At 30.3% G+C, this 16,642-nt stretch overlaps 1 protein-coding gene across 2 annotated transcripts in view; it reads right to left on the bottom strand.

Moving 5' to 3' along the window:
• Kaz (Katazuke) overlaps positions 1–16,642 on the bottom strand; it is a 37,310-nt gene that overhangs the window by 14,512 nt on the left and 6,156 nt on the right. The window contains exons 2-5 of one of the 2 annotated variants that reach the window (XM_067269228.1): positions 9,951–10,069; positions 8,193–8,378; positions 7,355–7,558; positions 6,045–6,167 (exon numbers count right to left, since the gene is read on the bottom strand). In XM_067269228.1, coding sequence (XP_067125329.1) covers positions 6,045–6,167; positions 7,355–7,558; positions 8,193–8,378; positions 9,951–10,034 — 597 coding nt within the window. In that variant the 5' untranslated portion in view covers positions 10,035–10,069. Of the gene's footprint in view, positions 1–6,044; positions 6,168–7,354; positions 7,559–8,192; positions 8,379–9,950; positions 10,104–16,642 lie in introns of those variants that run through there. The other variant, XM_067269227.1, reaches the window with a different exon arrangement.

Below are 16,642 nucleotides of genomic sequence, written 5' to 3'. Positions count from 1 at the left end.
GGGCAATTCGATTGTTAAGGGGGGCAATTCGAAAATGTCCAGAGTTTAAGCTAATTGTATAGCCTATACGATTAACTTAAACTCTGGACATTTTCACTATACGGTATAGCTGCTGTATGCCATATTTATTGTAAATATTGATTTAAATTAGTTTTAGTTTTCTTTGTTCTTTGTTTCCCTTTCCTTCTAGAACTTTCCTTTATAACCCTTTTCCCTTGGGGTGGGATTAACAATTCTGGGAACCACTGAAAACAAAGAGATGAACGAAGCACTGAGGCCGGTGAAAGTGGAGAAAAGACATTCTTTGCCCAGACCTCGAGGTGGACAGATGTCAGTTGTGGTGTTCCAGGTTGTGTTTAGCAACAACTGGAAAGTGCAAGAGACTTTGATGAAAAGATCAGGTTTTATTGTGGTTACAATGAAACAGTTTGGCAATTAAGTGCAAGAAAAACTTCAATGAACACGACAACGATAGACCTTCCAAAAGAGTTCAACATATATGTTAGGGGGGCATAAGAATTTTACAAAGGCTTAGGTGGGACATAGCACAAAAAAGGTTGGGAAACACTGTTCTAAAGTATAATTTTTTTGTTTTTATATTTTTCAATATATTTTGTTTGTACAAAATAAAGAAATAATTTTTAACAATACAATAGCCTCGATTATTATTATAAAAATTTTCATTAGGCTTAAAATCGATGAAAATTCAACACAGAGCGACACGCAACGGAGAAAAATTCAATACGAAGTGACATGCAACGGAAAAAAATTTCAACATCGGATAGGTTAATATATTTTTTCGTACATAATCGGTTATCCAAAAAAAATTAGTTATCCGAACAACCCCAGTTCCCAATTGATTCGGATAAACAATGCTCTACTGTATTGCCAAAATTTGAAACTAGTACGTCACAAAGAAAAAATTATCTTTTAATTTATAAAACTTGTCTATTAGTGACAACAAAAGTAAGTTGCTATTTTCCATAAAATTTGTAATACCAGAAATTTGTTTTGGTATCAAAACTTGTTGGTGAGAGTATCATGACACTCTCCTAGAGACATTCCAGGGGATGTATAGACTTTTGTTTATACAACTGCGTTCTTGTACTTTATACCTTATCTCCCCTCATTTTGGTATGTGTAGTATATACAGCTTATTTGTTAGATTAAACTCTGTGTTCTAACCGAGCAGTTGCTTTTTCACTTTACTCCACTGTCACACCCTGCATTTATCACAACAGGTTATAGGCCCAGGAGTAGCTTTCTGAAGAGGAATAAAAAGAAAATTCCCAAGGAAGAAGTGTAATTGACAAAACTGCAACAAGTAGCAAATTTTGTTTGGACTATTTCTCACGCTCCACGAATCCAATCGCTACGAAACTCAGAGAACCAACAGAGAACAAAGGTATGAATCCTTTTTATAAAATTCCATGCCAAGTATCGAGAAGTCAACTTCCGGTCAAGCTAGCGAACAAAAATGCGGCAACGGATTTATACGGAACTGATTTTGGTGGGAAATTACTGATATATATAGACACCGTACCCACAGACTTTGAAACGACAGGTCGATTTTCCAATTATAATAGTTGTGGTTTTTTATCATTCGATCATTAACAACTAAATTTAATAATGACGACCACGATCAAAATCGATCCTTTAAAGAAAGATAACTATGATACGTGGAAAATTCAAGCAAAGGCTATTTTAGTTAAAAATGAAACGTGGAAATACGTGAATGGGACCTACCCAAGACCCATCGATGATGAGGAAAAGGCAGCCACATGGGACGAAGACGATTCCAAAGCCCAAGCCGATTTAATTCTCACGATCAGTTCCAGCGAACTAAAACAAGTCAAGGGATGTAAAACTGCATTCGAAATTTGGCACAAATTGGAATCTATTTACCAATCTAAAGATCCCGCGCGCAAGGCCACACTCCTCAAGCAGCTCATACTGCATAAGATGGATGAGCCTGTTGACGCCAGAGACCACCTAAACAAATTTTTTGATGCTGTCGATAAGCTTCAAGATTTAAATGTTAACATCAACGACGACCTCCTCGCTATAATGTTGTTATATAGCCTTCAGCCATCCTACGAAAACTTTCGTTGTGCAATCGAATCACGCGACAATCTGCCAAATCCAGATGCCCTTAAGGTGAAGATCCTTGAGGAGCACGAATCTCGAAAAGGCAAGAATACCAGCGCAGTACCGAATGCCATGTATGCTGAAAAGAAGAACAACTTCAAAAACAAAGATGGTCGTAGGAATCCAAAAGGCAAAACTCCATTCAGATTCGAGAAAACAAATCCAAGTGGTTCGAAATGCAAATACTGCGGTCGTCGAAATCACAGGTCTTCTGACTGCCATTACAAACCCAAAAGTAGTGAGCATGCAGGTAAAGCTGTCGAAGAATGCTTTCATGGCAAGACAACTGATTCAAGATCAACCAAAAGGGATAAATGGTGTCTCGACAGTGGTGCATCTTCCCACGTGTGCCAATAGAGAGATGATTTTACAGAAATCAAACCCAACGGACGAATGTTGAACCTAGCCAGCAAAGAAAACACTGCACCGATCGAAGGAATAGGCTCAGTGCAACTAGCACTTGACGACGAATCAGCAGGACGAGTATTTAACTTATCCAACACTCTTCTGGTTCCAGACCTTTGAACAAATCTCATGTCTGTAAGTAAGATTTGTGATAAAGGCTATGAAGTTTCATTCCGCAAACAAGTTGCATTTATCATGGACCAAAACAACAACGTTGTTGCTACTGCTGACCGAGTGAACAAACTCTACCATATTAGTAAATGGAATCCAGTTGCTGCCATCGCTCAACCTAAGTCCATCCTAATGGATTGGCATGAACGCCTAGGTCATCTTAATCAAAAGAGCCTACGGATGATATTGTGTCGTCTTGAAATTTGAATCCCATCTGGTGATCGTTTATCCCCGTGTGAGACATGCCTCAGAGCAAAAATGGTGCAAAATCCATTTCCCTCAGCAGACAACCAACAAACTACCAATATACTTGAAATAGTACACACTGATATCTGCGGTCCGACTCGAATTCAATCTATGTCAGGCGCCAGATATTTTGCTGTCTTCATAGATGACCGATCTAGATGGTGTGAAGTACGTTTCCTTCGCAACAAAAGCGATATACTGAACGTCTTTAAACAAGTAAAGAACCTTCTAGAGACACAGTTCAGCAAGAAAATCAAATGTCTTCAATCCGACAACGGAACCGAATATTGTAACAAAGAATTTGACAAATATTTGATAGAATGTGGAATAAAGCGACGCTTAACCGTCCCCCATACTCCACAACAAAACGGAGTGGCTGAAAGAAAGAATCAAACATTAGTCGAGATGGCACGATGCATGCTAATTCAGTCAGGACTCAAGGCCTCTTTTTGGGCCGAAGCCGTCCACACTGCAAACTTTATCCTGAACCGCTGTCCTTCTAGAGCCTTAGACAATGCTCCACCCTACAGAATTGTGAATGGGAGGGATTGCAAAATTTCCCACTTTCGAACCTTTGGTAGTCCCGCTTTTGTACTCAATAAGGACCCAACTATCGGTAAATTTGATCCTCACTCTGAAGAAGTCATATTCATTGGATATTCTGAACAATCCAAAGCCTATCGAATTTGTATGCCAACTCGGAAGAAGGTAGTTGCGACTCGAGATGTTAGGTTCCTTGAGCTAAAAACCTCGAATAACAACTTTGAGGAATTCATCTCAAGAGAATATTCATCACAAGAAAACAAAACTCATCGCCACAAAGTAATCACTGAGTTAACTAAACCTCCATCCCTAGCCATTGAACAAGGGGAAGAGAACATCTGTCACACTATCCAACAAGACGACGATGGAAATATAATCTCCAGGGATAGCGAATTAAGGAGGGGTCTAGGTCGCCCGCGCCTACTCAAAACTGGCTTAAAAGGTAGACCTTGCAAAAGTTTTAACATGACGATGACAAATTTGATTTCGCAACACCAAACTGAAGGACCACATTTATAGAATGAGGAACTGAACCAAGAAAATGTTCAACAAAGGAGCAATACAAGTGAATTTGCTTCTATCATCCAGGAAATGGCATTCAACACCAAAATCTCCGTGAAGGATGCCCTCTCAACCTCGTTTGCTCAAGAATGGAGAGACGCAATTAAAATCTCCATCATCGAAAACAACACATGGCGCATCGCCAACCGTCCTCTTAACAGAGACATTGTAGGTTGCCGTATTGTCCTTCACAACAAATACAATGCAGATGGCACTCTTGAAAGACGAAAGGTGAGATTAGTAGCAAAAGGCTTACACTACACGAAACATGCTAATGGACTAAGACTTTTAAATATCAAGTTAATCTTATAAGTCATGTATCAAGACCGCATTTATTATTACACCTTGGTCTGTAATTTAGTAAGAACCCACTGGAATGAGGGGAAGTGTTGGTGAGAGTATCATGACACTCTCCTAGGGACATTCAAGGGGATGTATAGACTTTTGTTTATACAACTGCGTTCTTGTACTTTATACCTTATCTCCCCTCATTTTGGTATGTGTAGTATATACAGCTTACTTGTTAGATTAAACTCTGTGTTCTAACCGAGCAGTTGCTTTTTCACTTTACTCCACTGTCACACCCTGCATTTATCACAACAAAACTTAATATTTGTTCAGTTAATGGAATTAATTGAAATATAACATGGAATTAATACTTGATTAATTGTTCAATAATATGTTCAACAAAATAAAAAGTTAAAAATCTATAATAAGATGAATGTTATATGATCAAAATTGAATATAAAAGATATTTTAATGAAAATATTTTCATATAAAATCATAAAATTGAAAGTAACAAATTTTAAAATATGTTTTTAAATGTTCATGTTTTACTATTGATATTTTAATGATGTAAAAATAATATATATGACATATTTCCTATATAAAGTATTAGTTTCATATATTAGTTTTATTCATAATTATAATACCGCATATTAAAAACAGAAAATAAATAATTTATTTCCAAGTTTTCATTAATTAATTAAGGCTTAAAAATCAAATTTTATAACTGCTATACTATATAGTAATAGTTCTCAAGTAGTGTGTCATGAAATCACAGATATACTACAAAATTTAAAAAAATAATTAAAAATGCAAATTGTTTCCCTACTTTTATACACAAGGGCATCTTTGATGCAATACTGGCTCATTGCTGCACAATCAAAAATTGTAAATATGTCAATAGCTCAAAAAGGTTGCAAATCACTGTCTATAATATAAATTATTTTTTAGAAATATAAAAGTCAGTATTGAGTATGCTTTGAAACTTACCTGACAATCCAACTTAAAAGTAGAATTTGTCAAGATGCATAATTTTCTAATGTGTGCAGGTTAAAATTCAATGACATTGACATTAGTTTTAACTTTTAAGAAAATTTATTGTTGTGGAGAAACTTGTAGCCTTATAAAATTTTGTCTAATAAATTGTAAAATAAGAATAAATTGTCTAGAATTTCAGACATTTATTCTGAATTTTCTCCATATTTTTTATTGCAATAAAAAATCTGCAAATTTTCTGGAGACCCATATAACTTATACCGATTACTTTGGTTACTATAATAGATTTTTTTCTTTTATCTAAAAAAATATGAAGACAATGATAATACAGAATACTGTATGTTTAATACTTTAAAATGTTGTTGTTGTTTAATATAAAAAATATTTGCAAAATAAGTTTATAGCAATAAACATATTTTAATTCTATTCAACATTCCTGTAACATGTTAATTTATAACAAATTTAATTGAAATATAAATTTACATCCTTAATTTAATATCATATATAAATACATTAAATAATTATTCCAAAATTTTCAGAATGTTATATAATATTCTTCATTATAATAGATTTTTCCCCTCTTAAATCATTATATAATTCAGAAAAATCTTTTGAAGTAAAACCATTCCAACCAGTTTTGTTTTTCTGCAAAGTTTTAGTCTCTTTTGAAATTTTAAAATTAAAATTACCTTTAGTTTTCTTAATTTTGATTTATTATCATAGCACCAATTTAAACATTTTGATGTGTCTTTGTCAGCCAATGATTCTTCTACTTCTTTTGATACTAAAAACAATTCAATGTTGGTCAAATCCTATATTAGAAAAAAAAAAATTAAAAATTCAATAATCAAATAATATATAAAAATAACAACATAATGTTGCAATATTAAAAAAAATGAAATTGTTATAATTTCTTGTTTGATGATTTGTAAGATTATATATTAATGAAAACATCAAAAAAATTATAAGGAAAATTTTATTCTCTTGAAAACAGTCTCAAACATAAAATTATTAAATTATTTAAGAAAATACGAGGCGTGTTTTTAAAGTAAGTACCGTTTTAATATAACGCCGCTGGAGCTCTGCAGTCGGCACTTAGTGCATGCGCGCTGTGTACCTACATCTGTTGGGAAGCCACAAACGCCATTACGGAGCCAGTCGACTGTGTTTACTGTTGTTTGCGTATTATTGAAATGCCGCCGCTCATTGAGAATCCCGCCGACTGCAAAGTGCGTGCCGTTATTCGTTTTCTCAGTGCTAAAGGCTCGAAAGCGGCTGAAATTCATCGCCAAATCAGTGAAGTTTATGGTGAAAGCGTTATGAGTGATGGAATGGTACGAAAATGGGTTAGGGCCTTTAGTAATGGCCGCACAAACATTCACGATGAGGAACGAAGTGGGCGACCTTCAGTCATTATCGACGATTTGATTGAAAAAGTGGACTGTAGACAGTCCACTTTTTCAATCGTGAATCGTCTGTTCTCTTTCACTCTAGTGAAAGATGTCTGTTCTCTTTCACTCTAGTGAAAGAGAACAGACATCTGGCAGAGCAGCGCCATAACAATCACGACGAAGTCAAAACGACCGTTCTGCAGTGGTTATCTCATCAGGCGGCAACATTCTTTGAGGATGGAATACAAAAGCTAGTCCCACGATACGATAAGTGTCTCAATATTAATGGGAATTATGTAGAAAAGTAGTGTAAAATATGGGCTTTCACATAAATAAAAGTTTTGTTAAAAATGTTTGCTTGTTTTTTTTTTATATTTCAAAACGGTACTTACTTTAAAAACACGCCTCGTAAATGATAGCAATTATGATAAAAATGTAGTATTTATATATAACATCAACAAATTTCAATTATTTGTGTTATATTAAAAATATTCTATCAAAATTCTATAAAATAGATTTAAATTTATGGCCTTTCTAAATATGAGTTTTATTTTTTCAGTAATGCTAAAAAGTGTTTAAATTTAAAAAATAATAATAAAGATATTTACCTCAATGTTGGAATGCTTGGCTAATTTCAGAGCAGTATTATAATATCCTGATCGCAAAAAATGCTCAACTAACATTCTATCTAAGCGTTTTTTCTTCCATTGAGCAATAGCATTATCATTAGTAGTAGAATGTTCTTTCAAGTGATCAAGTCTACGTTTACAAACATGTGCAGCCTGTAATTCTTCATTAATACTTTCTTCTGCCTAGGAATGAAAAATTTATAATTAATTTTAATTATTAATTTAAATAAAATTTTTAATTATTTTGTAATTAATAAATTATTAAGTCTTCAATCCCTGATGCTATTTACTATGCTATCCTATTATCCCAGAGTTTTTTTTGTTTTTGCATTTTTCATAAAGTTACCGTAAGAGACGATTGATTGTTTAGTGCCGTGCAATAATAGTAGTAACTGTTATGAAGACTATATTGTACATAATTGTAAAATAAACATTTATTTTGATTTTTATACATCGCATGCGTAAATTCAGAAAATCTAAAGATTCTTTATAACAAAAAATGAACAAAAGTCATAAAGAACTTCAACTCTGATTAATGACATGTATTTTTTGTTTTTTATGTTATATATATCAATACTATAAGTACAAAGAGCATTTATTGTTACAATTTTTTAAAATGTAATTTAAGTAACCATTTCATAAAATTATATTCCAGTCTCTTTATTGGAATCTTTAATCTATTAATCTCATAAAAATTACATGGATAAGAAAAACTAAGTCCAGAAAAATTTAATGTGTAATCATAATAAACTTAATAATAATCAGTTTAAAATTTATAAATTGCATAATTACATATATAATAAACATACAAAATTACCTTTCTTTTCAGAATATTTAACTTTTCGACAACACCTCCTAAGATTTCATTCAGTTCTCCAACTGTAGGTGATCTTTTTGCAACACCCTTTTCTATCTCTGAGACAGCTGACTGTACATGTGATGCTTCTCTATCAATATTTTTCTGTGCTGCTCTAAACTTTTTATTTAAAACTTCATATGGCACCTTTCCAAAAATTTGATTTTGTTAATATTTTGTCTTAGATCATGTAAATATAAACTAAATAACTGCTATGAAAATATAAAATTGTTATAAAAAAATTCAATTAATGAAAATAATAAGAAATATTTTAGAACAAAATAATTTTGTATACAAAGATATATGGTGAAAGGAAAATCAATAAATTATTCAGTCAGGGTTAATAATAATGGAATCATTGGAATCAGTGGATCATTGTAATCACAAATTTTCCATTCATGGAAAATTTGTGATTACAATGATCTTTTATCCCATTATTTTCTGAAAAGATATATTTTAACATAAATTACCAAATATAAGACATACTTTTTCAGGTTTAAGTATCTGTGAAAATAGGACATCTTATATTTGATGTAATAAGTCAGAATTAGCAATTCCTAGTACCGTGAGTCTTATTTCTCTGTAACTAATTTCATTGCATCACTTTAATAATTTTATTAGACCAATATTCATAATAGTAAATTTTCAAGAGGTTAACTTTGCTCAATCTTGTTAATCTATTACATTGTAGGTAATTGGATGTGAATCTCAAAAAAGTTATGCAGCACTCTTTCAAGAAATGTTGCATTTTTAATACTTTAAATGGCAATGAGGATGATTGCATGGGGGAAGATATAAGAATGGAGTCCAGTGTTGATTCAGGAGAGTCTAACATGGAGTGACAAATTTTCCAACTTTGATACCATAGAAGACAGTGAGGTATATAACTTACTTTATTGTGCAATGAAAACTGTTATGAAAGCTAGATTTATGTCAACAGAATCAGTTCTGTTGACATAAATTTGTCTTGAGCTATCTACTTTTTAAAAAATAAAAAAAAAATAAAAAGCAAACAAAATCTATGGGAAAGCATGTAGAAATTGAGGTGCATTTTATATTTGAGTAAATACAATTCAATTTTTTTTGTTGTTTTATATGTTTTTTTGCTATGTGGGTGTGCAATTCAAATTTTGGTTTAATGCACCTGAAATGTAGATTCACTGTCTGATCCATGTATAAAGGATGGAAGTTTCCAGTTACATGGTTTTTTTTTGTTTATTTGTTTTGTTCTGACATTCCCATCAAAAATATATAACCAACATTTCACTGTACTTTTTTCTGGTAATCTTAAAAAAATTAGTTTACAGGTTTAAGTAAAAGTTACACAATTTTCTGCACTTTATGTTGAATTATGTGTATTTATAAAAATTCCAAAAATTATGCATTTTCATACTGTTGATTTTCTTGATTTCTGAATAATCTTAGTATAAGTTGTAATTAATATAGAATGCCAAGGATCCATAAAGATATCATGTATTTTATGCAAAACAGCATTTCTAATTATTAGTAAAAAAATGAAACAAGCATATGAAAAAAATTACATTCAGTTCTGGAAATAAAATTCTAAGTCAGTTGACTGGGATAAAAGATATTTATAAAGTTTAATGATTCTATAAGATAATAAATAAACATTTAAATATTACAAAATAATTTATAAAACTAAACTATATTAATCATGATATTTTAATAAACTAACACATTTACAAAATATTTATTTACCTTTAAAGTAGGATGTTCTAAAGCCTTTATATCAGCCATCTGTACTTCAACTTCTGAATGATTTAGTATCTCTATTTCCCTCATTTAATACTTTATCAGTTAAACATTCATTTTTATAGCTATAAAAAAATTTATTTTTCTTAATGTGCTAGTAAAATTAATAAACTAATTAACTTTTAATACATGTTAATACACTAAACTTAAAGTAACTATCTATTTTATCAATATTTTCTTTTTGCTTCGTCTCAATCATTATTTCTACAAATTTTCTTTTCTTATTGCTCTCTCTTTATCATATTCAATTTATTTCCTCTTACTTTTCCTTTCCCCTGGATCAATGTTTTTTCTTTTGTTTTTCAAAGTTTCTTCCATACCTTTTCTATTTTTCCTCAATATAAAGTATCATTCATATTTCTTGAAAACAATTTCTTGATCTTTTTCACAATTAGATTTTTCAACTTTACAAACATGTTAGTCAGAATCCTAATTTTTTGTTTAATTCTTCAGCCTCTCTCAACAAAAAAGTTCTTTGTTTAATTGTATTCATGGTTTAACATGGTTTCTTATGTTTGTTTCACAAGAATGTTTCTTCAGTCTGCTGTAAGAAAACACTATAAATAACAAAATTAATATAATTGTAATCATTCTGTAATAAAGAGAAGCTGCTTCTCTGAGGAAAAGTTAAGTTTCTTAAAACAGAATTTGCATAAGAATTTGGAGATAATGTTTGCAAATGTCAAAAAATCCATGGCAAGGAAGTTTTAAAAATTGTTTTCAGAAAATGCTAAAGTTTAAAAAATACATGAGAGGAAGACTGAGATGATCATCAGATCAATCTAAACAGAAAGATTAATCCAAGCAAACAAAAAAAAGGAAAGAAATATGATAAATAAGAGTATATCCTGTAGAAAGTATTATCATATATCAGGGGTGGCGAACCTTTCTGAGCCCGCATGCCATATAGTAAGTACACTTAGCTTTAAAGATGTTTGTGTGTGCCAAAGTTTTAGACTTCAAATAACAATATTTAAAGAAATTGAACAAATATGCTTTAATTAGAATAAATGTACAAAAAGCTTATTGAAAAAAAGGATGATTGAAAAAGACAGACAATCAATCGAAATCGTACGATACGTTACGTGCCAGACGATTTCTCTATACGTGCCACTTTGGGCACACGTGCCATAGGTTTGCCATCCCTGTCATATATCAACATACTACTGCTACATTCTACAATAATAATTATTAAACTTATTCAATGTAAAAATTATATGTAGTGATGTAACGAATAGTATATTCGACCTCAGCCAAATACCGAATATTCGGCCAAACTATTCGGCTTGATTAACGCACGTACAAAAATTGGCGCGCAAAAATTATGGCAAAGATCGTGCACCCTGCTCTCTATTTGCCCGCTGTCACTACGATTTTTTCTTCCAGTAGGTCTAAATTATTTAAATTAATTAATTAAATTATAATTATTAAAGTTAATATGAGATGGAGCCTAACGTCTACCTCTAGGCCAAATTGGTTTATAATTTATGTAATAGCCGTAAATAGCCCGATATCGATTCGGCAGTTGTTGGTATTTAGATGTAAGTTATAACTTATAAGTTATTTTATTTGCAATCGATCTTTTTAACTCTTTAATTAAGCACTAAAATTTTGTTTTTACTACGTATTTGTAGACCGAATAGTGCCCTAAGGATATACTTTAGTGGGGACGTATGGTCTAGTTTCTGCCCAGTTGTGGAACAGTTCAAATATATTATTGGGGGTTTTCTATTTGTGAAGTTTTGTGATATTTTGTCGCTATTGTTTTTGTCAATATTTTTAAAATTAACACGATTTCAAATGTTATCTTTTGCATATAATGAAAAATGCTCGTTCTTTGTTTTATATATAAAATAAATTATATATTAGTTACTCATCTTCTAGAAATAGATAAATAATTCTTTCTTTAAATACGATAAGTTTCAATAAAACGTTTCGTAAATCATTTTAAAACATCGTAAAAAATATTAAAATATACGCGAATACGAATATAACATAATTAACTAAACAATAACATTAATGCCCAATACATTCTAACCTACACGCCATCAATGCCATAAGATATCGGGCTAGATAAACGCTATAATATTATTTAATTACAAAATAATTTAATACTAGAGTTAGATGCTATTTCTTATTAACTTTAATAATTATAATTTAATTTTCAGCATTAATAAAAGTTACCAAAATGATTAATTTACTGTGTTTTTATTATTTCTTACTCCTGTTTTGAGGTATTCGATATTCGGCCGAATAGTGATTTAAATATTCGGTATTCGGCCGAATAGTGAAAAATAGGCCAAATAGGCCGAATACTGGGTAGTAACCAAATATTCGTTACATCACTAGTAAAAATCAAATTTCCAGCATCTATTACATTTAAATTTAAATGTTCTTTTAATCATTTTGTTCCAAACGTCCGGTATCAATAATGTGTGAATTATTAAAAGTTTTTATAATTATAACAATATGCAATACTTGATTGCATAGATTGCATACTGCAAAGTATACTCTCTTTGAGTAAGTTGAAATCCTATAAAAGTAAATGTTGATTTATGGACCAATTTAGATTTTAGTAATATAAACAGTCCTAAGAAAAAGTTTAATAAATTTTAAGTTTTATGACTTATTAAAATAATGAAATTAAATTTTTATGAGCTAAGTACTTAATTATTTAAGTAGTTTTACAAGTTAGGATTAAATTAGCATAAATATTGACTATGACTATAAAATATACATTTTTTTGCCTAATTTATTAAAGCAAGTTTAAATTTGTTATAAAACAAAAACAATAGCATATGGTATTATAAATGAAATATAAATATGCTCTTATTTTATGTAAAAAATTTATTACATTTAATCAATTATCTAAAACAAAAAAATAATTAGCATCAATTTCACTGTAATTACACAATCATAAAAATATTATGATTTCAATTGAACAATAAAACAGAAAAAGAAAACAAATCTTTAATACTAATACACAACTCCACAAGTACATTTAAACTAAAATCAACTTTCCAAAATTCAAAATACTTTTGGACATACCATCCCATCCTCAGTAATTTACACTTGCATTTATTCCATATTTAAAAAAAAAAAAAAAAGCATTCTGTTGCTACAACAACAAATTCAAAAGCAAGATGTTCCAAATAGACAGTTCAAAAACTATATGTTCCATATATATTTACAAATTCCTTTTCAAGTAACATTTTCATTTTCTATTTCCTTTCCATTTTATGCAAATTTCAGAATTACTTAAATAAATACTCTCGAGTTATAAATCTTATAAATTTAAACTCTCTTCTTTACTTTTTCCTTGCTTTCCTCGATGTATCTTCTCGTATTTTCATTAACTCTTTTGCATTCATTGCTATTTACAATGTTGTAACATTCGCCAACTATATCAATAAAATATACAAATAACCGATAGTTCTCTGACTTGCTAATTCTTTTCCTTTCTACGTCATTTTGCACATTATTACTATACATTCCTTGTGAAAAACTTGACATTTCTAGTTAGATGCATTCTTCCTATGTTCTCATACATTTGTTTTTAAATTTCTGTAAATTGAGATTATGTAATAGCTTCTTTTCTTTATCAATGCAACCTTAATCCTATTGCATAGACTCCTGAATATAATTAAATTTATAATAATTAAAATAATATATATTCCACGTAATCTAAAATATAATTCTATCAAACTTAAATTCAGTAACACTATTATTCAAGTTTACAGATATTTTTTTCACATTAGCATTCATTTCCCACAAATTTTATTCACAGCCAGATTTGTGAAGACTGCTAACAAACTGCAAGAATATCTGTTGTATATATAAATAAATAACGACTAACCCGATACAAAGCTGTCTGCACGGATAGCAGAAGTTGCGGGTTCGAGTCCCGCTTCGGGCCGATTTCTTTTCCTCCAGTTCCAAATTATTAAAATTATTTATTTAATTTAATTATAATTATTAAGTTTAGTAAGAGATGGCGCCTAACACCAAGCTCTAGTGCCAAATTGTCATATTAATTATTTATTTGTTATAGTCGACTCTAGCCCGATAATTCGGCTTTGGTGGATATCTGTTGTATGTATATTTTTAACTCAACACATTATAAGCTTGTTTCATAATGCATTTTTATATCTGCTGTTAGACCATTTTAGGGTGATATTATTTCTAGAAATTAGATATTAGATTTTACAATTATCATCAAAATGAGTAGATATCAATATCATCAATATCCAGATAGACAGTTAACAAATATTTGGGAAATTGTCCAATTTATTAGTCTTTACAATGCTTATTCTTACATTTACTGTAATACTGGTTTCCTTTTTAGATAAATGATAATGTTATATTTTTAAACTGTTGTTTCCATAGAATATATGTTAAAAGTTTAATAATAATTTATTAATAAAATTTTTTAAAATTCCTGCTAAGGTTTAATATGTCCGATTACTTCCGGTCAAGATGTAATATCATGTCTAAATTTATATATTCAATCAATTCTTCAATGGTCATTTCATTTAAAACAAAAACAAAAAGTAAACTGTATAATTAACATTGATTTTATTATAATGGTGTGTGTAATTATACTGAAATTGATGTTATTAATACAGTTTGCTTTCTGTTTTTGTTTTAAATAAATCATCATTGAAGAATTAATTGAATATAATAAGTTTCTAATATGATATAAAATTAACATATAAATCGTTGTAATGTATAATTATAATTTTAATATAAAATTTTAATTAACCACCATAAAAATATTTAATTTCAATTGAATGATTAAATAACTAAGGAAAAAAATATACGCACATGCTATGCTGTGCTTTTACATCATTTTTTTGAAACAATTTGGTTTATTCATTAATTATGAAACTATTTTATTACCCAATCTACTAGTCTGACTACCGGTTTATTTAATCCGTAACCTCTTTTCTAACCTTTGTATCCGGTACTTCTTTTACTGTCCAACAACAAACGTTTTCGGCCTCACTCGAGGTCTGCTTCAGGTTAATCGAACAAAAGAACAAACGAGAATTGGCTTCCAGATTATTTGAATTAATCCTCGAGGAACTTTTAGAATATATTCGAATCTAATTTTGAATATACGCATGCGATATGTGGCATTGCCGTTTTCGTATTCTTCGCATACGTAACGCCATGCGTATGAAAGGGCGTTGCCGTCTTTAAAGTTTATGCATTTTCCTACTCGGCCGGCCCTGTATATTTCCAGGGCTTCGAGGGCCCTGATGTCCTCCATTTGAAAGGCTCTATTTATCAGCCTGGCGTTGGATAGGTCCACAAGGACTTCTGGATCGGTGGCGTAGGTGGATAAGGCGGTGGTGCAACGAGCATGGTTTATATCGTATCTGTGCTCCTTGACTCTCTGTTGGATGGAACGTTTAGTGGAGCCAATGTATACCAATTTTTATTTTGGACAGTTAGAATTATATTTACTTACTGATATATTTAGTTAGTTTTCAAATAACAATGAATTTAAATCATCATTTAATGTAATAAAAGAAAATATTAAAATATGTGAATTACTTTCTTATATCTAATATTAATTTTCATCACTATAATAAATTTAATGCTAAATATTAAAGAGAATTTAAAAATACAAATGAATTTCAACAAAAAGTCAAAAAATTACAAGGAAAAAATATCATAAATTCAATAAAACATTTTATTAAAACTATATAAAAATTTATAATTGTTTTGAGAATGAAATGCAATAACTAAAAGAATTAAGAGGTTGCTGGAAAAATGGCATATGCCACATTAGGAAGTTTGAAAAACTGCAGGTTTTATGTTTAAATTCACTAACACGTTAATATACAATGTTTTATTAATAAGGATATACAACCTGTAAGACATGCAACTGAATCACAAAAGTTTATTAGAAAAAGTTTCTTGATGCACAAATCCAAATTTGTTAACTTGTATTTTACATTTTGTGGACTATGCCATTTTTCCACAAAGTCCCTCAATTATAGCAACAAAATAATAATAATGTAAATTTACTAATAGCTGATTTTCAGATTTTACTCATTAAATACTTAAAATGTAAATACAGTGAAACCTCCATTAACAGACACTCCCGAATAGCAGACACCTCTATTTAATGGACATTTTTACAATCTCCAAACTCTTCAAATAGAACACCTATAATATTTACCTCTAAATATCAAACACTCTAAATAACGGATGCTGTCGTCCATAACCTACCTTATGAAAACACACAATCCTGCCTTCAATATTCCAAAAGAATTAATTACGTACAAAATATTTTAAACTAACACAAAGAATCGGTTCAAATACTCTTTCAGACAACAAATTTTGACTATAAGCATCGAATAACGACTGGCTTAAAATAGGAATAGAGAAGGATGGCAGATTGTAAAAAGTCAAACAATATCCTTTATCTGTTAGAGAAGACTAGTCTGATTAAGTTGTCAATCACCATTTATTGTTATACATACTCATGTTATTAAACTTCTGTCTTATTGTTGGAATTAAGCTTTCGACAAGAACCAAATAATAATAATAATAAGCTTTCGACAAGAACCAAAGTACAGTAGTAATGAAAAAGAAAGTTTTAACAGCATTTATTTGGTGAAAGTTCA

Source organism: Centruroides vittatus, unplaced genomic scaffold (assembly GCF_030686945.1).
Source record: "Centruroides vittatus isolate TY-2023 unplaced genomic scaffold, ASM3068694v2 contig_349, whole genome shotgun sequence".
NCBI lineage: Eukaryota > Metazoa > Arthropoda > Arachnida > Scorpiones > Buthidae > Centruroides > Centruroides vittatus.
The sequence above is the reverse complement of the archived record's forward strand: the minus strand, read 5'-3'. Positions and strand labels throughout refer to the sequence as shown.